The 24396-nt window shown below is 43.1% G+C and overlaps 2 protein-coding genes across 4 annotated transcripts in view; one reads left to right on the forward strand and one right to left on the reverse strand.

Annotated features, from left to right (window-relative positions):
- Positions 1–2649: 2649 nt before the first annotated feature.
- On the forward strand, positions 2650–19409 carry LOC119151071 (lamin-L(III)-like). Of its 3 annotated transcripts, none has more exons than XM_037394436.1 (11): positions 2650–3255; positions 7636–7792; positions 8779–8904; positions 9815–9985; positions 11312–11437; positions 11556–11776; positions 12473–12698; positions 13664–13771; positions 14675–14791; positions 14888–14992; positions 17424–19409. In XM_037394436.1, exons 1-11 carry the CDS (start codon positions 2903–2905, stop codon positions 17454–17456), a joined length of 1743 nt encoding a protein of 580 aa, XP_037250333.1. In that variant the 5' UTR covers positions 2650–2902; the 3' UTR covers positions 17457–19409. The 3 variants fall into 3 exon arrangements, with proteins under 3 accessions (XP_037250333.1, XP_037250332.1, XP_037250331.1); XM_037394435.1 differs by lacking the exon at positions 17424–19409 and adding an exon at positions 15119–15189; XM_037394434.1 differs by lacking the exon at positions 17424–19409 and having other exon boundaries at positions 14888–15112.
- A 1539-nt stretch (positions 19410–20948) lies between these two features.
- Positions 20949–24396, reverse strand: part of SH3GL3 (SH3 domain containing GRB2 like 3, endophilin A3) — a 58871-nt gene continuing 55423 nt past the window's right edge. Inside the window, exon 9 of the mRNA XM_037394437.1 lies at positions 20949–21750. Within this exon, the coding sequence (XP_037250334.1) occupies positions 21545–21750 (206 nt within the window). The 3' untranslated portion in view covers positions 20949–21544. The remainder of the gene's footprint in view (positions 21751–24396) is intronic.

Here is a 24396-nt window from a genome sequence, read left to right on the forward strand (position 1 = left end):
CAGCACAATATTTTCACACTGGTCAAGCCTGTCCACTTACTATGTATAGCCTCAAATGTATTTTAGACTTGAAAAATAGCTATGAATTCAAACTTCTTGAATGAGGACACACAAAAAAAAAGTTTAAAATATCAACAAATTTGGCCTTACGTAATTATTTAGTCATCATTTCTCTAACAACCTGTCAGCCAAGGAGTGGTAAGGTCCCACTGTTTCCTAACGGACAGAGAGCCAAGTCAGGTAGCCAGGCTAGCAAGGCAGGAGCCACCTGTCCCACTACTTCTAGATGAAACGTGCAAGAGGCTGAAGAGAACAGCCAGGGTGCACAGAGCCCAGGCAAAATTACAGTAACCATACAAACATAGAGTCAAGCTAGAGGAGAGAGAGGGGGGGGGAGAAAAAAAAAATTAAAAAAAATATCAGTCCATAGACTAACAGCACTTAGAACCAAGCACAACCACAACTCAGAGACAAAAGAGCTTAAATGGTGTTCCTGCACCTGTGGGCAGACGGCGTGGATGGAAGCCCCAGCTGAGGCTGGTCAAGGTTGTCAAGGCATATTGGTGCACTCAGAGCCCTGACGATGTTTGGAAACCAATACTAACAGATGGCTTGCACATGGCTAGAATCAGCAGATACCTAAGGAAAGAGATAGCGAAAAATTCAGTTGATTTTTTCCTGATTTTCATTGCACTGCTACATTGTTCTGCTTTTTTTATTTAATCTCACCAGCTCAAGATCAAGGTATGATTAACACACCTGAAAAAAAAATCACAGTTATTTTACTTTTTTTTTTTTTTCCCCCTAACATTGTGGAATCTGCTAATACTGTCTAAATCTTCCATATCTACATTTTCCTGCCAAAGGACTATTTGTAGAAAAAGTTTTACTATTTTTTAGCCTGGAATATGTACCTTTTGCCACAATTTTCCCCCATACCCTCTGTATCTCTTAACCCTGAAGCATTCCTCATATCTTCATAATTGAAACAGTAGGAAAAGATGGTCCAGGCTTATCTCTGCAGAAATTCCTCAGCTATGCTTGTGGTCTAAGCAGTATGGACTGCAGTCTTAATCAAAGGAAAAGCCAGAAAAAATGTCAGAAAGAAAAGAATCAGTAACAGACTTCCATTAAGCTCTTCTTAAGTTGCTAGCTTCTGTTGTCACGTAGTGAGAGTAGGTAAAGAATACAAGAGACAAAACTAGCTCAGGCTATTTTTGAACTATGTCTTTCAGCTGTTTTTGTTTGCACTATTACAAAGCCTTGGCAGACAAGGAAAATATTCTTAGAATAGCAGATTTCTTGTTTTGTTCTGCATCTGTTCCAAAGCCATACAATTGTATTTGAACAGCTGGCCAGTAACATGCAGCCATCAAACATGGCAATGACATACGATCACAGTGTTCTTTGTAGAGGACTGAGGTTTCAAAGCTGAAACAAAGCCTCAGATATACACATCTTGGTCTTAGAGGTACATATTTCAGATTTAAATCATATTTTTTATTTTTCTTGAATTGAGCTTTCTATTGGCAATGAAGAACAAACAAGTACTCATTATACCAAAATAAAAACCTGGAACTTCTCTGCAGAAAAGTATTTCCTGGTGCTTTTGCTAGGACTAGCATCGGAGGAGCTCAGTCTGGCCATATATTATTACCATGCTGCATGTAGTCTTAGGGTTTTGAAACTGTGGTGTTGTTTTTTATACAAGTGTGTCAAGAAGTTCCAAAAAAACCCCAAACCCCTCCTTTCATACCTCTTTCTAGGTCCAAAGTTACTACTTTGTAACTTTGTATTCAGGGGTATATATAACTTAATTCTAAAATCCTCAGCTACAATGTTGTGGTCAACTATGTTCTCCTATGTTACCTGCCTGCCGACTTGTGAAGTGAAAATTGAATTAGCACCTACAACCTTCATAAAACCTATCTTTAAAGAACTCTAAAAGAATGTTAAGGCTGTTTTTCCATGTAGGAAATAATGTTGACCTAAGTTAAGCTCTAAAGTGAACTTTCTTGTAAATACTGCAACAAACACCATAATTAACAGTTACATTAATGTTCAGAGATTTCTATGCTCATACTGAAAAAGATCTGTACAGCATCTGCTTTCCAACATATAAATGAAAAAGAAAAGGGTAAATTAATTAACTACTGGAGAAAACTGACAACTGTCACAGTATATGTCACTACAAAAGTGCTGAAGCAGCCTTCTCATTGAACAATGTTTTTTATAAAATGTAATTAGTGTAAGGCTTTGCAGACTGCTGCACAGGTTTGTTTTGATGCAGGCTCCCTTTTCCTCTCCTTCTGCTCGCACAACATCACCTTTCAACCAAAACACTGGGATGGCTGACAGCCACCACAGCCTAACCTAAAAGCTAAAACCACCCACAAACAGCAAAACAAAAACCAGCAGGGACTAGCTTATTTTCATCAGCTGAACAAATTGCAAAAAAACAGAACAGGCAGAGCACTGACAAGGTAGCGTGCTGGACTGTGAACATCACTGCAGCTGTCATGTGTCTTCCTAAATCTGGGATTATTTTTTCACCCCAACCGCTCGCCCCGGTTTGTATAACCGCTGGGCTGCTGTCAGCTTTTACCGACAGCTCCCTCCCCGCCCTCTCCGCCCAGCACCATTGTACTGATGAGATGCGGCAAGGCGCATGTGAAAAACCAAGGGAAAAAAAAAGAAAAAGAAAAAAGTATCTTTTCTACTCTGCTAGAGCGGCAGTGGGGGAACTGCCCTAGCTCTTTAAGCTGCCCACCCTCGCCGGCAGGCCGCGGTGGCAGCTGGCGGCTATTTATACGCGGGCGGCGGCAGGCACCCGGTGTCTGTCTTGCGCGGGGCGGTCCCGGTGGCGGCGGCGGCGGCGCCTGGGCCCGGGCTGGCGGCTGCCATGGCTTTCACCTCCACGCCGGTGAGCGGTAGCCGCTTGGTCCCCGCCGCCGTCTCGCCGAGCCCGACGCGGCTGAGCCGGCTGCAGGAGAAGGAGGAGCTGCAGCAGCTCAACGACCGCCTGGTTGCCTATATCGAGCGGGTACGGGCGCTGGAGGCCGACAAGTCGGCGCTGGAGCAGCGGCTGGCCGAGCTGCAGGCGAGGAGCGACCGGGAGCACAGCAGCCTGCGGCTGCGCTACGAGACGGAGCTGGCCGACGCCCGCCGGGCGCTGGATGAAGTCGCCATGGAGCGGGCCACGCTGCAGATAGAGGTGGGCAAGCTCGGCGAGGAGCACCGGCAGCTGCACAGCAGGTCGGTGCCCCGGCCCTCCCGCCGCACCTGCCGGGCCGAGCAGGCCGCCCTGCCGGGGCCGCCGCCTCGGGGGGCCGTGAGGGGTGGTGGTGGTGCTTGCCAGCAGCTGTGTGCTGGGTGAGGGGAGCGCTCGGTGCTGCGGGCTGCCGGGGCCATGGCAGTGGTGATGCCCCAAAGGTGCGGCCCTGTGGGGCTGGAGTGTCTTGCCTTAGGAGAAACCCCAGTGCCCGCTCTGAAGCCGTACAGTGCAGACGCTGCTGTGTGTGCCTCCTGCTGTGGTGCTGCTGGGCTGCCTCAGCACCTCCCTGGGGTGGGCATGGAGCTGCCCCGAACTTGGGGTGCTTGGTGGCCCTCTGGGGACAGTATTGCATGAATGCATGGCTGACCCGGTTTGGCACCACACCTGTACTCACACATACCCAGGAAGCTGCTGTGCTGGAAAGCATCTAGAAAGTTATAGGGGCAGGGGACTCAATTTCTGTGGGGAGGCAGCTCACATCTTTTGGGGGCTTCTTAGCTCAGGCATTGCCTAGAGGGGAGTAAACAGAGAAAGTAGTCCTGTAAGCGGTATAGCTCGACCGGCCCAACCTGGTACTGCACAGAAATTGTCCTAGTGGCTTTTTAGGTCTTGATTTACATACCAATGGGATGAGCTGCCTGCTCCTTCAGGCTTGACTTTCTTGCAAGCTGTGTATCCTGAGCCTGGAACTAGCTTGCCTAGTCTTGCTAAGCCTGGCTCAAAGGGGTGGCCAGATGTAGGTGTGACCAAATCCCTTCTTGAAGGGGGGAAGAAGGTGGGTAGCGAAGGGGAGGGAACAAGTGTCCAATCCCAAACAAGCTTCCTTTATGGATATATAGAGTGCTAGCATTGCTAGTTGCTTTAATGCCCCATTGTTCTGCCAAATCAATTACAGACTTCCAATAATTTGGGTGTCCACAGGCCCCTTAAACCTTGTTATGAACTTGTATCATAGCAACTTTAGGTACCAACTCTTTCTTTTAACACTTGTGTGGAGCAAATACTACTGTCTCATAGGCTCAGCAGGACTTAAGTAGCTGTTCTACTTGGGAATAAAAGATTTTTTTCTTTAAGCTTCTGTTTTCAGCTGCTTAGAAGTTCTTGGGCTTGTCTCATTCACGCTGGGTTTTGGCTCGTAGGTCTATTTCATAAATCTAACCAGCCACTTGAGTGGACAGTGAGGAGGGGTAATGCCAGTTGTAAAACTTCTCAGCTGCTCTTTGTGTTTGTATAACTGTGGCTTTGTTTATAAAGCTTTAGGTTTGGCAGGTATGCAATCCTCTGGACTTATTCTTTTTTATTTTTTTCTTTAACTAGGTCTTAGAAGTGGTTAACATAGTACATACTGCTTTCTGAAAGCACTAGACCAAAGTCCTAATATTAATAAGTGTTGTATCTGGGCTGCCTGACTGCAAGTATCTCTGACTTGGAACAAACTGCTTTGAGGGTATCGTGCCCTTTATATTTATATATACACCCTTTAAATAACCTGGAACTCATAGGATGGAATGTCACCAGATAATTTCCCAGCAGCATTAACCATTAGCTCTTGGTAATCACTGGTAAAGAGACTTAAAGCTTCTGCAACAATGAAGTGTGCTTGCATTTCAGCATTCTTACTATGTAAGCAGTGGTAATTGGAAGTAGGCCAAAGATGTTTGGGGAGGAGGAGTTGTAGATAAGCATGCTGGTTGGTTGCATTCAGAGCCTGAGGAAGGTCAAAGCAACTACAGTAGCACAGCAGAGAAAGACAAGACGGGTTTCTTTTTGCACCAGTGAGTATAGATGTGCATTTTGCTATTGAACCTGACATATGTGGTAGCAAGCTGAAGCTGTAAGAATGAATTCTGCAAGTGCTGTTATGTTGTGTAGTCTTGACAAACAGGAGTGTCTCAAATGTACAGGAGCTCTTTTGGTAAAACTATTTAAATTCTTCAGGTCAAGCATATGTGACACCCTGATTTACAAGGAATGTGCCTGGGGGTGCGTCAAAGCTATTGCTTTGTCAATAACCCATGCTTAGTTCTGGAATGGTTTGTATATGGAATGTGCTTGAGTATTGTAACTGTCACTGCTTGCTGCATAATAATGTAGAGTGGTGTTCTGCACTCCAAATTTGGTTTAAAAGGGTAGTAAATGCTCTTGTCAAAGCCAGACTTGTTAAATTGCTGTTAAAGATTAAATTATTTACTTCAGGGTTCTCTGAAAATCTTTGTCAGGAAAGAAAACAGGAAATCGGGACCTGACTGTCAGAGCCCTGCATCAGGAAAGTGGATGGTCAAACCATGGAGTTAAAACACAGACACTAATAGAATTTCAGTCTTGCACACCCTTTGACTGCAGAATGGAATTTACATTATTGTAGGATGGAACAGTTAACATTATCATTAAGTAGTGTTATTGATGTACTTGTTAATATTGTAACTAATACTCACGAGAAGTGGTAGTAGTAGCAGAGATACCAAAAGGAAGGTGACCAATCAATACCTAGAAAAGAAAGAAACCTATAAATACTAAAAAAATACCCTACAATGCATTACCTTGGTTTTCATTGTTACCCAGTAGTTACTTGTTCCTAGTGTCTGAGTAAAGAATAATTGACCTCTGCTAGTAAAACATTTATTTTTGTCATGGGCATGAAGTTTGAGGCCACAATCTACAAATGCCTCTGAACAGCAGGGCTAGAAAAGGCCTTGAGCAAGAAGCTGATGTAGCCATGCCCCAGGCCTGTGTTGGAACCAACCATACCTGTATCCCTTCCAACAGATGTTTGTGTAACCCTTTTTTAAGTTCCAGATGATGGAGGTTCCAGAATATCCCCCCCAGGCAATGTGCTTCAGTGTTGAACTACTGTTAGTTTCCTTAACATCTAACCCAAATATTTCTCCCTGCAGTTTAAGCCTGCAACTTCCTGTCCACAGCAGACATGGAAAACAGATTCCCTTCCTCTATGCTGTTTCATGTATGTAAAGACTGTTACATCTCCTGTCGCTTTTCTCTTCTAGACTAAACAACCCTTAGTTTTTCCAATCTTTCCTTGCAGTCCAAGCTTTCTAGAGCTGATTGCTCCTGCAAGAATGACTTTGGACTCTCTCCAACTGGTCTGCTCAGTTATCAACTGGAAAACTCATTGTATGAACTATCACAACTTAGTAACTTGGCAGAAGGGATTTTGCTAAAATGGAGTGAACCCTTCACTCTTTGCAATCTCAAATCTGAGTTCTGAGCAGAAAGTCTGGGTAGTGGTCAGGCAACTGACTTTAGAAGTTAGAGCAGTCTGGGAAATGATCACCCCTTTCTCTGACAGGAATGCACTGTGGGCCTAGCACTTCGCTGCTGTGGTGCCAAGTAAAACAGGCAGTTTAAACTGCTTTGGCCATCCAGGTGGTAGCCGAGGGCTCTGTACCCGGGTACCTGTGCAAGGAGCCCTCTTCTGAGGGAGAAGCTGCTTACCCTGTAACTGCCATGGTGTGAGGGAGGGAGGAGTGACCCTTCCCGAGGGAGAAGAGTCCCGCGCAGGGTGCTGTGAGGGAAGGGTGGCTGCTGTGGGCAGTTCCTGCCCAGCGGCAGGAGCTGAGGGGCTGTAGGGGGCAAAGCCCCAGCCGGGGCTGTGGGTTGGACAAGGCCAGATCCCGGGGCTGGGCCGGCGATCTCCTAGGGACAAAACTCCTGTGCTGTGGGCAGGCACGTTGCCGGGGCGGAGGGTTGGCACGCCGGCAGCCAGAGCCGCGCCGCGGGCAGGGGGGTGCTGTGCCGCCTGCCCCGCCTCAGCGCGGGAGAGAGGCCGGGCTCGCGCTGCGCGCCGCCCGCCCGCCTGGGGGCGCTGCGGGGCCTGGCGGGCGCGGGCTTGGCGGGTGCCCCTGCTGCTGCTGCCGCCGCGCACCGGGAGCCGTGCGGGGCCGGGGCCGCGCCGCCATTGCGCGGCCGCAGGCGCTGTGCCGGGGGGGGGGGGCGGCGGTGGCGGTGGCCTTTGCGGCTGCAAGGCGATGTCTGTGTGAGCAGCGTGTGCGGTGGTGGCAGGTCGCTGTGGTCCGGTGAACTTTGGCTTGGAGCGCGACTAGTGCTTCCCTGTGGCCCCGCGCCGCCCCTTCCCTCAGCGGTTGGGAACGCTGTGGAAAATAGCTGGCTTCCGTGTAGGATTAGCACAAAACCAGCTGGAAACTGGGTCAGAAATCTTTCTGGTTAAACAAATGATGCTTGTCTGAGGGTTTGTTTTACAGCCCACCCTGTGCTCGAACCGCGAGCGCTACTGCACCTCTTTGCCTCAGCGCTGCTGCAGGACCCTCTGAGGGGAAACACCTTCAAACCAAACTTTCTCCCTCATCAACTGCAACTTACCAGTGTGAAACTTTCACTTGTAGGAATTCAAAAAAAGAAGCTGACTTAGACCTGGCACAGTCTCGTCTGAGGGACCTCGATGCTCAGCTGAACGCGAAGGAAGCTGAATTAGCAACGGCTTTGAGTAACAGCCGAACTCTGGAGAAGGACCTTCGTGAATTAAAAGATGAAGTAGTCACTGTAAGGCTTGTTCCTGGTATTTCAACGTGGCTTTTCTTCCTGAAGCTTTTGCTTGTTTTTACCCAACTAGTTATTGAGATCTAAAAGCAGGGAAAGACTCTTATCTGTGGCGATGACAGGTGGACAAGCAGATTTCTGTGACCTTGCCGAAAGCAAATGTGACTGATAGTTGGGCTGTTAAAACTTCCACCTGTTGTAGGTACCTTTAATTTTATTCTATGACTGCAGTAGGTAGTGTTTCAACTTGCTTTATCCTTGGAACAAGAAATGCGTGGTACCACTGTAACTCCTGTAGCACTCTGACGTGTCAGCAAAGGGAGCATTTGCCGGACTGCTTCACTATGCTTAAATCTGGGTAGAATAAGCTTGGACTACTTTTTTTTTTTTTGTAGGTTCTTGTACTACTAAAATGAACTCTGCTTGAGTTGCTACTCTCTCAGTGCATTTCTAAGAGCATAGTTTTTGCATGTTCATGCTTTAATGTGATCATTGAATAAACTAATTTCAAATTTTTAGAAAGAAAACTTAAACCCAACAGCCTTTTATCATTAAGGCAGCATATTCTAACACTGGAAGTGTATAATAGTTTGTCAGCATAAGTTATATCTGGAGGATTTCACTTGTCAAACAAATGATACTGGAAGTTAGGAATACTTATTTTTGTGAAGGGGAAGAATATATATAGATGGTACATCTGATGATTCGTCAGAAGTCTCCTTTGAGGAGTCAAACTTAAGTTGTGCAGTTAAGGGCTGGTTTATATTTGCCTTGTGGGAAATCTGGTCTACCTAAAAATCGGAGTCTTTCTGTTACTAATATGCTGTATCCCACTGAAATAAGAACTTACACAGAGTAACCAACTTCACTTAAGCAGTGTGTTTTGATTGCTGTGGGAGTGAAGTTGAGTGACCTTTAGTAAATTGACTGTTTTAGTTTGGGAAAAATGTCCTCTTAATTTTTATTACCCTGATGTCTGTCTTTTCTAGCTGACAGTGTCGCTGGAAGATACCAAAAAGCATCTCCACAGTGAAATATTGAGAAGGGTGGATGTGGAAAATCATACAAAAACTCTGCAAGAAGAAATGATGTTCCAGAAGAACCTTCATGAAGATGTATGTTTTAGCTTATTACTAGGGTGTTGGTTTTTTCCAGGTGTCCATGATCCCTGGATGCACTTAAAAGCAATGATAAGATGTGCTTTATCCTTAGAAAGGTAACTAGCTGAGTCAGCCTATGACAGTCCACCAGCCAATAAAATCCACCTAACTAGGAAGACTTCAAGAAAGTACACAACCTCATGTTAACTGGCATAGTATCGATAGCTATCAGGAATATGAGAGTTTTTTCAGGCTGCACTTCTGAAGGTAACTACAATCCCAACGTACTACTTTGTGTAACTGAAAATGCATATATAACAGTTAAAGTTAAATGATTCCAGATGTTTGCTAGAAGCCTAAAATAATTGAAGAAGTTAATCTCCTTTAATAAGCAACTTATGTTCCCTACTTCCTTAACACTTATCAAAGGTGTCTGGTAACCTTTGTGTGAGAAGTCAGTACACACACCTAAAAAACATGTGAATGTAAACCAATTTCCTTCTGACTGGAAGGAATCTCAAATGTGTGGTTTAAGCGATAGAGAATTCCAGTTTCTCTAACCAACTGTCTTTACTTTTTGAATAAACCAAGAACAGGTGAAGTAACAGTGCTTAAAGAAACTGAAGCGTATATGCATGTGCTGTAAGTAAAGAAAAGCAGAGAAATCAATCTAGTGCAAAGAGTTAGTATTAATAAATGCAGTAGTTAGTATTTAAATATTTAGTTTAAGCAATGTTGGCAGTGAGGTAGCAAAACAACCCGGCACAGCTAGCAAAGTGGAATTACCTGACCTAATGGATGAATTGTCGCGTGCTCAATGATAAATCTGCTTCAATATTGAATGACTTGTTAAGCTGGTACAGTAAGTCCAGTCTCAAATCAAACTGTATTGTTTGCTTATTCTCTGAGAAATTTCTTCTCCTAGGAGCTCAAGGAGACCAAAAGAGCCCATGAGAGCAGGATAGCAGAAATAGAATCTTGCCATCGGAGAGAATTTGAGAGTAAGCTCTTGGATGTTCTGCAGCAGCTCAGAAAACAACAGGAAGAAGAAATGAAACTATACAAAGAGGAGCTGGCACAAATATTCAGTGCAAAAGTGAGTCTGTAAAAGATGCCAATAAAACAAAGCTTAAGTCTTCTGTACCTCAATATGATTAAAGTCACGCTAGCATAGACAGCTGACGGATGGAGCCCTTGCATTTGGTGCAGAGCTTCTTGGCGCAGGTCTATTACAGAAGTTCGAAGCCATGTCAGATTTGACAACAGAACTTCTATGAACACTCAGTCCCAAACAAAACTGGTACAAGCATAAGTACTATCCCTTTGGCATGGCTAATGTAATAAAGTTGATTGTAATTCAGACTTCTAACAAATCTGAGAGCTTGTCTGACAAATTCAGGATGAAGGTGTGCTAAGTTTATATTAAGCAATTTCAGGATTCTTGAATAAAACTATAATAAGTAGATCAAAATGCATGAAATAAGGTATTCTTACAGTTCCACAAGAGCACTTTTAAATGCATGAGTGCAAATCCCCCTTCCCAGTTGCTAGTACTGGATAAGGGGGAAGAGGGTAGCTGTGGAAGCAGCTTGATCATTTGTCTTCCAGAACTGGTCTGTAACCTTTTTCCCCCAGCATTAGCCACATGCACAGAAAAAGTAATACTTCAGGCTTATACTCTCGATAGGTAAGATCCCAGGGGTTTCTGGGTTGGCTACAGCATGCAGTATTGGTAACTTAAACCTTCTTCCATACACATAGCTGATCACATGATCTGCTACTTCGCTCAACAAGTACTTGTGTTCATTTCTTCCTGGTTCTTTTGGCTTTCTCTATACTTCAGCTTATATGCCAAGTCAGTGAATTCCTTTGGACGCTTCTGTCCATATTTCCACTGGAAATTCTGTGAGTGCCTGTTGTAGGAGCATGGCTCTGTTCTACCCTTTCTTGGAACATCTCAAGATTGAATTGCTCTAGAAATAGTTCAGTGCTGTTTATAGTGATGAAGGAACTATTTAGTAATAGAACTTTGGGGGAAGAGCAATAGTTTGGTAAGCACGCCCAATATCCTGTAGCCCCACGCTGTGACAAGCAGCTTCTAAACATATTCTCCATTGTTGTTCTGGAGAATCAATTCACTTAATACCTATACAAAGTCTTCATGCATCTGTAACTGAAATATCCTAATCCAGCAATTTTCACTACCTGATTATTGCTGACTCTTGGATATGAATGTCAAACTTGTGTAAACCTCCCTGAAAAGCAATGAAAAACTTTCTGATCTGGACTTTATTGGTATCTGCACACTTCAGTAAAACATAAATATTTCCAGATGTAAGAGCTGGAAATCACTTGGTTTTCCTTCCTTATTTAAAATACATAGTCATAAGCAATTCATTACTAACAGTGACTTTATCCATAGATGGGGAATATTGAGCTATCTGTATCAAAAAAGAATGAGCTTGCCAAAGTTCTTCAGGAGGAGCTGATGGAAACAAAGCTGAGAGCTGACACTCTGACATCTCAAGTTAATCAATATCAAAGCCAGGTACTATCCTTATTTGTATAACCTTAGAATTATTTTAGATACCCAGTTCAAAATATTGGCCTCTCCTCTCTAATCTTCAGTTACGGTTTAATTGAATTTTCCATTCCCTTAATTTTAGAATGCTGCTTTGGAGAGCAAAATAAGGGACCTACAGGAGAAGCTGGATTATGACCGTGATTTCCATCGAAGGTGTATGGCTGAAAAGGAGAAAGAAATGACAGAAGCCCAGCAGAAGGCACGAGCACAGCTGGAAGAATATGAGCATCTCCTGGATGTGAAACTGGCTCTAGATCTGGAAATAAATGCTTACAGAAAGATGCTGGAAGGAGAGGAACAGAGGTAGGCTATGACAAGATCTTCATATGAGAGCTTGCCTCATCCAAGATCTCTACGCTGACTGACTGTATATTCTTCAGAATGTGGAGGAGGCAAGAGTTAAATACTTAGTATGTCGTTGCTGCCATAATTTAGTTCTTGAACTATAGTCTTCTGTAGATGGTATTTATATCTCACATCTACCACGTGGTGTAGTGAGAGAAGTAACTTGATAAACCTAGCTGTTGAAAGTTCAGAGGTCCATTAAACATCCTCCAACTTTCTCAAAGCTTTGTGCTACATTCTAGAGAGATATCAAAGACAGTGCTTAACATTCGTGAAGGAAACTGAGCAGTTATCAGCTCCTGTCTAGACACTGCCTGGTGAGAACAACATGAACTCTCAATACATGCTAAGAAGCATCAAAAACTTAAAACTTCTTCCACTAAAGTGTCTGTTGAGACTTTAAAGGAATGCTTACTGCAGTTGGGGATCTTGTCTTATCGACATAAGCTTGCACTGAGCTCTAGGGCTGGGGCTGTCTTCCAAACTTAACAAGCTACTTGGCTACTCTCGCCAGTAAAAATAAAATTTATATTCAAGACTTTGTGGAAAGCTTGGATATCAGAAGCTGTTAGGCTTGGCTGTAGAGGGAGGATATAAGTGAGAAGAAACAAGCACATCAGATATTCAAGTGAATGTTATCTGCCCCCCTTCTAGGCTAAAGCTGTCGCCCAGTCCATCTTCACACAGCGCTGCAACTCAAGCAACAAGTCAAGGGCGACGGTTCCTGCATGGGAAGAAAAGGAAAATGAAAGAAGCCAAAAAGAGAGGGCATGGTGCTGGATTTAAGACTGTTCAGCATGCTTCATCTTCCGGAAACATATCTATTGAAGAAATCGATGCAGATGGGAAATTTGTCAGGCTTAAAAACAACTCTGACAAGGTACCTGTGTTCATTCAAGTCTGCATGGCCTTCACTGCCAAGTATGACTGCTTGTCAACCAACCTGTAGCTTAGTGAGAGATGACAGTAGGGAAGGATTGAGATGAAGGAAGAGTACTGCCAAAAGAATACAAAGCAGGGACTTCCCAGCTAACCTGGCTGCTGTCAAGAGAAGACTAGAGAATAGAATGCTATAGAATACAATATAGAATACAATAGAAGACTGTTCTATTACTGGTAGTGCCAGGTGTCTTGTCCACACGGTGGGCTGGGAGGTGCTTTTGGGGAGAGGTGCACTGGGTTCTATGATGCAGAAATCTTAACACCTTAAAATCACAGTTGTTTCTCACCAGATTCAGGCTGGCACTATCAGAAGTACTATTTATCTTTGATGAACTAAATAAGGTACTTAGTAAATTGGATAATGACAGCTTCTTATTACTAAAAAACGCTTAAAACAGCTAAAAGGTTGAGTAGAGTTGACAGAATCTAATCTGTGCAGAGGGTTTATCTGACCAATTAAATAATTCTTTGAGTCATTTAGTCTGAAAATCCAGAATTATTTGAAATAATCTTCGGAGCTTCAAAACTTGTGGCTGGTAGCTTAGCTGTTTCAGCCTGAGATGCCTTAAGCCTTCACAGGCTGCTACGTTTGTGTTATATATATGGCCCAAGTTGGTAGATGGGTGTGACAAGCTTCATTTATTAGAATCCCCCCTGTAGAGACCATCATGATCCCCCTTCAACAGAAGGCAAGAAGAGGTGTGCCTGAAACTGTGGGAGTAAGATTAATCCTAAGGAGTATAGGGAGGCTTGAATGGAATCTTGAAGGCTTCCCTGAAATTGATCAGATTCCTGTGTGCTACAGGAGTAGGATTAAAACTGACCCTTTAGGCTGGAAATAACCTTGCACTTCAGTGATTCGGCGTTGGTCTGTAATGCTGAGAGGAATTTCTCGTCCTACAGGATCAGCCACTGCATGGATGGCTGTTAAGACGACATCTTGGAAGTGTGTCAGATGTTGCATACAGTTTTCCCTCACGGTTCACTCTTCAGGCGGGCCAAGTAGTTACAGTAGGTAGTGGTTTTGTAAAACTTACTTGAAGCTCTGTTCTTGTTATGTTAGATGGCAATAGAGATTCAGGTAATAAGGAATGACAAATTAATACTGCAAGTGCCTGAAGAACAAAAATCCTTATTTTACATGGAGAGGGAGATGGGGGGCGGGGGGGTGGGGCTGGGGCTGGGGGGGGGGGAACTCCTTGCAGCAATTTGATCTGAAATGCCAATTAAATTTTCTGTGAAGCTAGGTCTTGGATTGAACTTGGATCGTTCCAAATGGGGATGTGCTGTTATTGTGAACAGAATCAATATACCCTAGATTATTCTTAGGGCTCCACATACTCCTGTGATTTCATGAATGTTTTGCAGAGACTTAAGCTGTTGCTAAAAGCTTTAGTCAACTACAGTTCAGCAATGCTGAGCTCACAGTTTATAATATTAAGCTAAATGTTGGCTCTAAAAATCATACTCTTAAGTACACTTAGATAGCAACCAAAGAGAAGAGTGTAACGCTACACTCTGTATGAGCTTGCTCAAGAGATCTGCGAGTGACCCAGGCCAGAGGCTATCTTGTATACACAAATTGCTGCCCTGAGTATGTCTGTAACTACGGTTTGGCTCTGTGACTCAAATGGTTATGCATGTCCAAGCAAGGCTACCTCTGCATCAGGTAGAAGCCGTTAACAGCATTTTCTGCACTAACTGTTTTACAGTCCTCAGTTACAAAAGAAAAAACTCCAACATTACCACCATTCTTGTAGTCTTGAAAAGAACTAACCTGCCAGGGATCACAGTAGTTCAGTTTGTTACTGCACATCTCTGGTACTGGAGGACTTAATAGTTATATAGGTTAGACTGAATCCTAAGCTAACTACAAATAAGATTCTTCAGAAGCTCATTCTAAATCTGTTGCAGATCTGGGGTGCAGCTGCTGGTGTGAGCCCAGATTCTAGTGATCTGGTCTGGAATTCCCAGAAGTCTTGGGGAACTGGGGACAGTATTAGTGTCACACTCATCACAGATGATGGTGAGGTAAGTGAGAGTAAATAGCGTCTACTGTCCTAATACTAAACTTCTTTGATGTACTTAATTCTTGAGGGTGCTTGTGGCAATTCAATTATATTTTAGGAACTTGCAGAGAGGACAATAATGTATGTACCCAAAGAAGAAAGCAGTGAGCAAGATGATGATTATGAAGAAATAACTGGAAGTGAAATGGAGTCTCCATCTCGGGTAAGCTGCCTGAAGTTACATGCTATCAACAGAGCCATTCAATGGTTGTTTCTTTTCATTATGGTACAAAAATCTTCTCAAAGTACTATCCATATTCTACAACTCTAACGTTTTTCTTGATGTCAGACCAAAAGAAGAAGAAAAAAGAAATGTTGTTTGGTTTCATGATAGTGGTTCCTGTGAGCATCCTTAAGCAGGTGAGATGATGAGAATCATGCTTCTATCTCATAGAAAACTTGCTTCATTAATAGTGCTGCAGTCTTGTCCCATGTAAGATGTAGCTTGCATGGCTTTGCATCAGAAGTGGAATTGATGTTTTGCTTATTCTCTGGTTGAATATGATCAAACAGTAGCATTACTGTTTGGTCTCTTACTACTGACACACTGAAAAATGCTAGCTTTAATGTCAGTTCCATTTAAACATCATCTGACTATGAATAACCTTAAAAGCTGTTACTCCACGAACAGAATGCAAACACTAACAAGAAATATATTGTTTCTGTGGGATGAAGTGACTTACCTGTCACTCCGGTGTCCCTGACTTGCTCTTAAGATAGCTTTCTTCAGTGCAAATTTAAGTTAGTTTCCATTCAAAAGTATTAAAAAGCTGAAATCAAAGTTTTCAGTGTACTGACTGCTTAAGTCCCCCCTGAATTCAAGCATGAGTTTGAAGCCTTCTGTTACAGCTTAATTCCAGGAACTAGTTTTTCTTTTTCTTCTGTGCAAAAGAAGTATCTCGGCCTTGCTTCAGTCATAAATACTCCAATCAATACTTTCCAAGTGGAATTTCAGCACAGACGCAGGTCATGCTAATGGAATTAACGTTAAACAGAATGAGCATGTTTTGCATTCAATATACTTATAACCCTTTGGCTACAACTTGCATGTTCTGAGGCCCTGTGAAAGACTCTCTAGCCCCTCCAAATGGTTTTTGACTCACCATATTGCAAGTCTGAGCTTTTGCATATTGGATGCTCTTGGTATACTTTGATACACTAGTTAATTGCGTTTCCTCAGGTGCTGAAGTAGTCTAAACAAAGGCTTTGAATTGGTCATAACTGAACAGCTGTGGGCTGTGCTCAACCCTCCGGACTGTTCTTGACTTGAAATAGCACCGAGTCCCTGCTGCACTATAGTACCAACTCCAAGGCCCTAAGCATTGCCTTGTGCTTCACTCTCTCCCCTCTGCTGACGCAGCTCTTCCTAAAACCAATCTGTTACAAGGAGGACTTGCATCTTACTGCACCAGGGCTTAAAGGCACCACCATTTCCTGCATATTTTCATAATATACCTGTCTGAAAGCTAAATTTAAAATACCTTAGTAATGTCCTACTGAAGAAAATGTACCTAAGAGCAGGCAGTTACTGCCTACTGCTTGGTTCTTTTCCTTGTCCTTTCAAACAGAACATCTGGGTAAATATCTATGACTGTAATGCCAGCTGGCTTAAAGGATGTTTATCAAAGTCTCCTGACAGACATGCACATTCTTGTAATATTTTCAGTCTTCTGCTGAAGGAGGGTGAGACCCCGTTAAACGGGCTATTGAGAAAGGTGCTGGCTGTAAGGCTGTTCTGGCCGGTGGGCTCTTAATGCGCAGCATACACAAAAACAGCTGAAGTAACACCCGTGGAAGCTTTAGGCTTATGCAGGACTTACTGATACAAGCTGCTTTTCATGTTCAGAGCAGGGCCTCTCCTCAACTTGTTGTTTTAAAGGTTCTTCATTTGAATTGAGTAATAATATGGCTTATTTGGCCGTCAACGATGGAAAGCAAAAGTAACTTTTTTTTTTCCTTCTACCTCTAATCTGTTTTATCAGCAACTTTACAATACTGTTCTATGCCATTTATGGTAAGAATCAATTCTCATACTCCCACTCAAATGTTAACGTCATTCCTGCCTGCTGTCCTGTTGGGCTCCTGTCAAACGTGTGTCGTTAGTACCTATATGCTTCTGCTGCTTTGATAGCACTGAAATAATGGCAGCTTAGTGAAAAGCAGTTAACTTCTTGCATGCAGTAACACAATGCAAAGGAAGCATGCTGTGCTTTAAAGGAAGACAGGGTTTCCCTGGCTTTTGCTTCTGCTTTCACTATCCTAGCTAGGGTAGCATGAATCTGCATGCCAGTTAAGTTCTGACGCGCCAGAACTGAGGTACTGAGAGCTTGATAGCCTTTCATTAAGGAAGGCACAGGCTCATGTATTGCATGGACTCAAATTCTTAAAATGTGGTATTCTTTTTCCCCTACCCCCAAACTATCCCGTACAGTTAAGGTACTACCTCTCTTGAAAACCTGCTTTGCTTTACTAAGTAAATCTACGAAACACTAAAACGCCCATGTGCCTATATAAGGATCAGGCAGGTAGCCAGGAATAAATACTAAGGTTTTGCATTAAGACATCAGGCTAATTAACATGTTTTATTTCTGCAGCAAAAAGAAGATCCTAGCTGTTCTGTCATGTAATGTGGACAAAGAGATGATCATCTGAAAATGCATCTCGATCCCAGGTGACATAGACTATGTGTTTTGGTATCTTCTGCAATATCTGAAACTTTGACTTCACATCTCCTATCTGACCTCTTGATAAGAAACCTTGTCATAACGTGATGAAATTTCCTACCTTCTGATACCGGACCCTGTCCTTGGATTCACTGATATAAAGAGCAGTAGAATACAAGCTCTATGTGAAGTTACTTTAACACAAGGATCTGTTTTCCATGCCCTGCTGAAACAGATGAGGGCACACAGTTTACAAAGCTGCTAAACAGATGCACCAGAAGGATGCTAAATACTTGAGAAAGTGGTGGCAGCCTCGTGCTCCCTGACAACATTGTGCTATGGTGTTTCTCCAAAGGGAACTTCTGTTTCAAGCCTGAGTAGGGAACTACAGGGGCCAGATCACACCCTAGCTTGCACCTTGAGTAAGACTGAACTTGCCTGAAGTAAAATGCTACCCTGAAGAGTGCTGAGTGTCTGGAATGTTTCCTGCTCAGATCCTGATGCTGAAATAGATGAAACTGCTCTAGATCCCTTAATAAAGAACTTCTAGAGTGAAACACTTTACAATTAAAAGCAAGTTGTAAAAATATTCTTGTCTGTTATTACATGTACTGTTTCTGTATTCTAGCACCTGGAAGTTTACCAGTTTCAATATTGTATATTCCTAGATAAAGTATATCACAGCATAGCTGCGTCAACTTGGACAGATGTATCCTGTAAATGTGAAAAAGCATCTCATTCCAACAGAGAAGGTACTGTAACTAGCAATACTAGCACTGTTTGGTCCCAACAAGGCAGCTTTCTAAGGGGCTAGGAAAAAAAACCCACTTGCTGAAACAAACAAAGAAAACTGGAGAGCACTAGCTGTAGTAAAAGGTGTATCAAAAATACCTGTTCTTAGAGTCCTTGTGTACTAAGTCCGTGCAGCCTGCAGCACTGCTTTGGGAATGCCTACCAGGGCAGTGGGGAGAATCCTGGCTGTTGGCCAGGTGTGATGTGCTGTAACTTTAATAGCAGTGTAGTAAGCCTGACCCATCGCCCTCCGGAACCAGGCAGTCAGCTTCTGGGGCCACTGCGTTCAGTTCTCCTTAGCCTCTCATTACCGAAACGCTTACCTGCTGGCTCCGCAGTGGAGCAAGGCCTTGCTGAGCCACATAAAGTACATCTCTAGGAGCATGAGGGGAGGGGAGCAGCTGAGATTGCACGTTTCACCAAATGCTGGAATAGTTTTCTTGACTGCCTTTTACTTTGTCAAAGCGTTTGGTTCTGAGTGGAAGACCTGTTCTGTGCTAGGATGCAGTTGCTAAGCTGAGGCTTTCCTTATCCTAACTTGAACTGTTGAGTTATTTTAAACGTCTAGTTTTGAGACATCAAGAGTAGATGCTGGTTAATACTTGCATTTGAGCTGTACCTTATGGTCCACATAGCAATAGCTGCTGCTCTAACCTTGCTATGTTTATCTTGATTACTTAAAACTTTTTTAACCAATAAAGATATTTTTTATGTATATAAAAGAAGTCTTGGACTTTTATATTTGCAGATTAAATAATAGCTCTGTTTATTCATTAATCTTATTGGAGTGGCTCAAAAGACTTCAATGCCATAAAATTGGTGAGTTTAGGGACGATTCCCTGCACACTGAAGAAACCTGCAGAAATACACTGTGCTGCCCTGTTCATATTTGTCACACGGTTCTTCACGTAAAGCTGAACTGCTATGAACTCGATCTGAGATGAATCTTCAGCATTTCGAATCGCACCTTTTCATAGCACAAGGGAAGGACAGTGCTAAGCAATAACCGTGAAAGATCTGACCTAGGGTGCAAGTTTTGATAGGAAACGGCAGTGGTACAGGATGTTGTTTGGTAATGCCAGCAGTGGTTCAGGAAACAAGGACTACTTAATTTACTTGACTACACAAGCTACATCGTAGAGTTTTTGAAACTTGTTCTTTAGCATGTAATCTCAAAAAGGCACATATTAAAGAATCAATTCTCTGGTGTGCAAGTTGTCCTCCTGGTAGCAAACCTGAAAGATGGTCGGTTGGTTTCCTGTGACCTCTCTCTAGACTTCAATCCTAGTCAGTAAGGTACAGCTCTCTTGACTTGCTTCTAGCTTACTACTTACGCAGTAGCTACTTCTCTTAGATGAGACATCTGTTGCAGCTGACAAAAGCTCTGTACTAAGTGGCAAGCTGCCTACTGCAACATGTATTAAGAACTCAAACCTTTATACATATGCGTGCATATGTAATTAATTCCTCTGGGGAATCCTGGTGAGGGGAAAAAAAAAGAGACATTTCCTGGCTGCTATGGAAAGGTATGGCTGGTGAGGCCTCTCTGGTAAAGGTGGGGAAAAGCAAAAAGCAGCTGTGGATCCTGAATACTTAAACTTTTGAAAGCTGTGCTATACGTTCTGTGTTGAGAACGTCATAGCCTTCGTGCAAGAACTAGGTCAGGACAAGTTACTTTCCATCTGAAATTTCCTCTTAACACGAGCAAGGCCAAATGCTGAGCTGATGTGCCCTAACTAGCTGGCTGCAGCCAACGCTGCAAGTAACGACCCTCTACTCTTGTGAGCATTGTACGAGCCCAGGCCAGAACCTGACGAGAGAAGCCGGCAAGCCCCGGGTTTAACAGCCTGGTAAGGGCTGTTTCTGCATCTTAGATGGAAAAGTTCCTGCACCTGCGATACACGTGAAATTCCTTCCTCTCTGGGGAACGCTGTTTCAAATGGACTACGGCACCAAGCAGAGCGTGGAACTCCAAGCTGGATTCAAGCCAGTTCACCTAGAAGAGTTCAGCTCCTTCCTCGTCGCTCTTGTACAGAGAGCAACTGGTAAAAGTTTACATGTTCTTCTGAGGCTGCTGAATGTTTTGGTCATCGCTACATCTGCATTTACTAAGCAAAGCATGAGAAGGCGAACAGCAAAACAAATTAATTCTGTCTTCATTTTGATAAGACAGGTTCAGGATTTAAAGTACTGTCCTTCATTATGAAGCTTTTTTACATTTTTTTATATATATATTTTAGTTATAGCATGCCTTTCCCTCTGTCCCTAGTCTTTTCTTTCTCTCCCTTCTCCATCCTTTCCAAATAAGCCTAAAAACTAGAAGTGTATGGAGTAGTCACCAGCGATACACACCTGTTTCCAGAGAGTTCTACACGAACCCTGTGGAGCTGGGAGCAGTCTGTACTTGGTTCGAAGGAATTTTTCTTCTACCCTCCTGCTAGATGAAAATTTTAACAGCTGTTACAAATCCACACAATGAGTAGGGAGAAAGTAAGATTATTAAAATTCCAGGGGCTGAGGTGTCATAAAACAAATACTTGGGCTTTACTCCTGCATTTTTAACGTAGCATTGTTTTCTTCACTGCAAGCTGGTCTATTTAGCAGAAGTGACCTCCAGCTCAAAAACAAATGCCAGAACTATAGGAATAGAAGCAGCAACCACTGTTCTTATCCCACAGAAATATTTATTCAGTTTGGTCAGTAAATTATAGGAATTTTCAATGCTGAGAACTTGTACTTAGTACAACAACATCAGAAGATTGACAACAACCACTTTGCCTTTTGTCAACGTACAATGTGAAACGGATTAACTTGCTCACAATAAATTACAGCGTGGTAGATGAAAAGGGCTCAATGACATCAGTAACTTAAGGAACTGGTTACAGTTAGCTTCACTTACACTATTTTTAAAAATGGTTTTCAATAGTAAAATCATTGCAGCCAAAGATTAAAAAAAAAAAATCCACATACAATAATAGCAAGGAAATCCATTTTTTGAGCAACAGTGAGCTACCAGTAAACACTTCATACAGTGATCTTCAAGGCACAAAGCAAAAAAACTGGGGATGGGTTTTTTTGCAGGTTGACGAGTCAGGGAAGGTGAAATTTTTCTGAATATAAAATAAATACATTTTAAAAAGACGCATACAAAAGTCAGTAAGTCAGTCAAATAGCAAGGCTTTCACAGAATGCCACACTGACAGAACATTTGTGAATCCATTTCAGTCATGAAATCACGTTCACAGCTTGAATGACACAAATCACTGAGGCAAGGGAACCATCACTTCAACATAATTAATGGGGAAGAAGCCAGACTCTCCATTTAACATCCCCTCATACCAATTCTCGTCAATCTGATTGGTCAAAGTTATGATGTCCCCTTCCTTAAACCCAAGCTCGCCTTCATTTTCTGGCTCAAAGTCATAGAGAGCTTGGCAGCAAGGCTGGTCCATGTGCACTGAAGAACCTGCCCCCAGCGACAGAAAAAACCCGTATTAATAGAGCTTCACAGCACCCCCCCGGCCACTAAGCATCACACGGGTCACACGCTGCAGCCCTGCCACCACGAGCTCCCCAGCAGTCTCTCCGTGGCTTTCACCCACTAACACCCGGTCCTTCTACATATAAAAAAGTAATTTGAGTGATAATTACTTTAAGGCGTAATTCTGTTTCTGCCTTAGGTTCAGGAGCTGCTCCGTTTTCCTTCCTAGCTGCCTTCCCTTCAAAAGGATGTCTGTCTCAAACCAACAGTTTGAGTAATCCCAGTTGCCAAAACCAGAGCGGCAGCTAGAGGAACTGGAAGGGTAGGACCTGAGGCAGTGGAAGAGTCAATACAAGCCACAAGTAATCGTGCTGCAGCACGCTGCTCCTGCGTGAATACCTACCCGGGGCCGGGGCTCCCGGGCAGCCCCCCGCTCGCAGCCTGCAGGGTGTGTTTGCAGGAGCAAGGCCTCCACCCTCGCCTCACTTGAGCAGTGACAGGCATTGCTGGGTTAGAGCTCCCCACGTTCACGTGCACAAATCCTTTGTTGTACACATCCTTCATCTGAACTAAAGCGAAGGTTATGCAAGGAATGATGCCACCTGTCAAATTATTTTCCACATTCAACCAGTTTTCCAATACAGTATCTGGCTGTTCTTGTGACTTACGCCGTTTGCCCTGCTATAAAGATCTTCAAGCCAAATTACTCTCTTAAAATATTAATGGCACCATATGCAAATGTAATAGTAAGTAGATATATTTACAGGAAAACAAGTAAATATAAACTGAAGTGCAAAATCACCATGAGCAATAGAAGTTAACCATGTAAATGCAGTCACCTTTTTTAAAGGTATTCTCATGAAGGGGTGTTAATTGACTTGGATTTGTGGGACCGATACATACGTAACATTCATATTTATGAATAATAACTTGCTCTAATAAATTAAATCTAATGTTCAAATTGTAAAGCTTAGCTCTGTGGCCAAGGACTAGCCAGAAGTTCAACTGAAGTTCAGCCATAACAGATTTTTAAAAACATATACAGCATATCCAAGTAAAAGTCTGGTAATTTGAAATATATTTATTTATAAAGGAAGAATAGCAGAAAAGATTTCATGCTGCTGCCACGTAAACAGTAGTAAACCGCATTATAGCATGACAACTCTAAACCACCCTAGTATTTAAAGCAGTTAAACCTCTTAAATACCAAGTTATTCAGGTTGTCTTATCTAGAACATTGCAACAATTCTGAAATATTCTATTCTTGACCCTCTCTCGCAGCTGTCACATGCAATCGCCTTGAAGAATAGTTTTTGTCTGGGTAAATCTGCACACAATTCATAACGCAATACAGATACAGTGGCTAAGATGTTAAAAACACATGCGAAAATGCATTTGAATCTGCTAATCATGGTAATGTGCAGGAAATGATTGGAAAGTAACTGTTAGGCACCGTCTAGTAAAAGTAACTCCAAGGAGTCTCTAAGGAAACCAGCTGACAACTGTTCTGGCGACCGGTAAACGAGCACAGGTGAAAGCATCTTTTTAATTGCCAATAACGCAAGCGGGGGAAATATCTGGTGTTAAAACTGGGAAGCAGGAATTACTTTTCTATTTTGTATGTTTTATCCTTTCATAAGGATGGAAGGGAGCTTTTGTTTATAACGAGAGAAGAGAGCTGTCAGCAGAGAGATCCCCCTCAGCAAACCTTCCCGCACTGCTCTAACAGTGCTGCACTAGTCCTCAGCCTCTGGAAGGTGCAGGGTAGTGGCAAAAGTTTTACAAGCTAAATTACAGCTAGTCTCATACAATGGTACAGGTGAAAGCTTGGTTCTGGACATATTTTTGCTGAAACAGTCCAAGCAGAAAAAAAAAAAAAAAAAAAAAAAGATGGCAAGCCACAGTTTCCCAGCAAAAATGGACTGATTGTGTTCAAGAATAGCCGAGTTATTTTCAGTCTTTGCCAAGGTAGAACTGGTACCAGCTCACTGGAACTGTCAACAGCAGAAGGCGGCGCTCTGAATAACTGACAAAGTTCCTTGCTGTCACCAGCTGCTCCAGTGGGGCTAATTTATTATTGCAAGGCAGCTCGCCTCTGACAGTAAGGTACCTGATATGAGATGGATCACATTTGGTTCATTTCAAGCTCCGAAGAACTGAAAAGACATGTCTGGCAGCCTAGAAAGATTTTTAAATAATGATCCCTGCCAGTACAACCGGTTTCACTCCAGGCTGTAGGATCAGTCAAAGTCTTCATTAGAGTCAGGCAGCTGCTGCTACTGTGTAATCCAATGACACAAAGCTTCCCTGACAAAGGCAATGGGGCAGGGCCGCCTGACAGGCTGCAACACACACTGCCTAACGTCACGAATCGGGGACATGATTCCAGCCTTTCCCTCTCTATTCAATACTTCCACATCTTGTCCCGTTGCAGGTATTCAAGCTAAAGAAATTGCACTCTTTCTGCAAACAGGGCTTATGTTAATTCGCAACACCATGCACACCCTCTGAATTTCGCCAGTTGCGGAGTTAAACTGCCACACTTCACTGTCACATTCAAAGATGATTTGTCATTAATCTCTGGACCACTCCAACCTGGACAGCACAGAACGAGGTGAAGCAGGAAGCTGG

The sequence above is a fragment of the Falco rusticolus genome, chromosome 7 (genome assembly GCF_015220075.1).
Source record: "Falco rusticolus isolate bFalRus1 chromosome 7, bFalRus1.pri, whole genome shotgun sequence".
NCBI classification, from domain to species: domain Eukaryota; kingdom Metazoa; phylum Chordata; class Aves; order Falconiformes; family Falconidae; genus Falco; species Falco rusticolus.

Coding starts and splice junctions, on each gene's coding strand:
- LOC119151071 (XM_037394434.1), top strand. CDS start 2,903: ATGGCTTTCACCTCCACGCCGGTGAGCGGTAGCCGCTTGGTCCCCGCC. Junction 12,699..13,663: donor TTAAAAACAACTCTGACAAG/GTACCTGTGTTC, acceptor CTCGTCCTACAG/GATCAGCCACTGCATGGATG. Junction 14,792..14,887: donor TCATCACAGATGATGGTGAG/GTAAGTGAGAGT, acceptor ATTATATTTTAG/GAACTTGCAGAGAGGACAAT.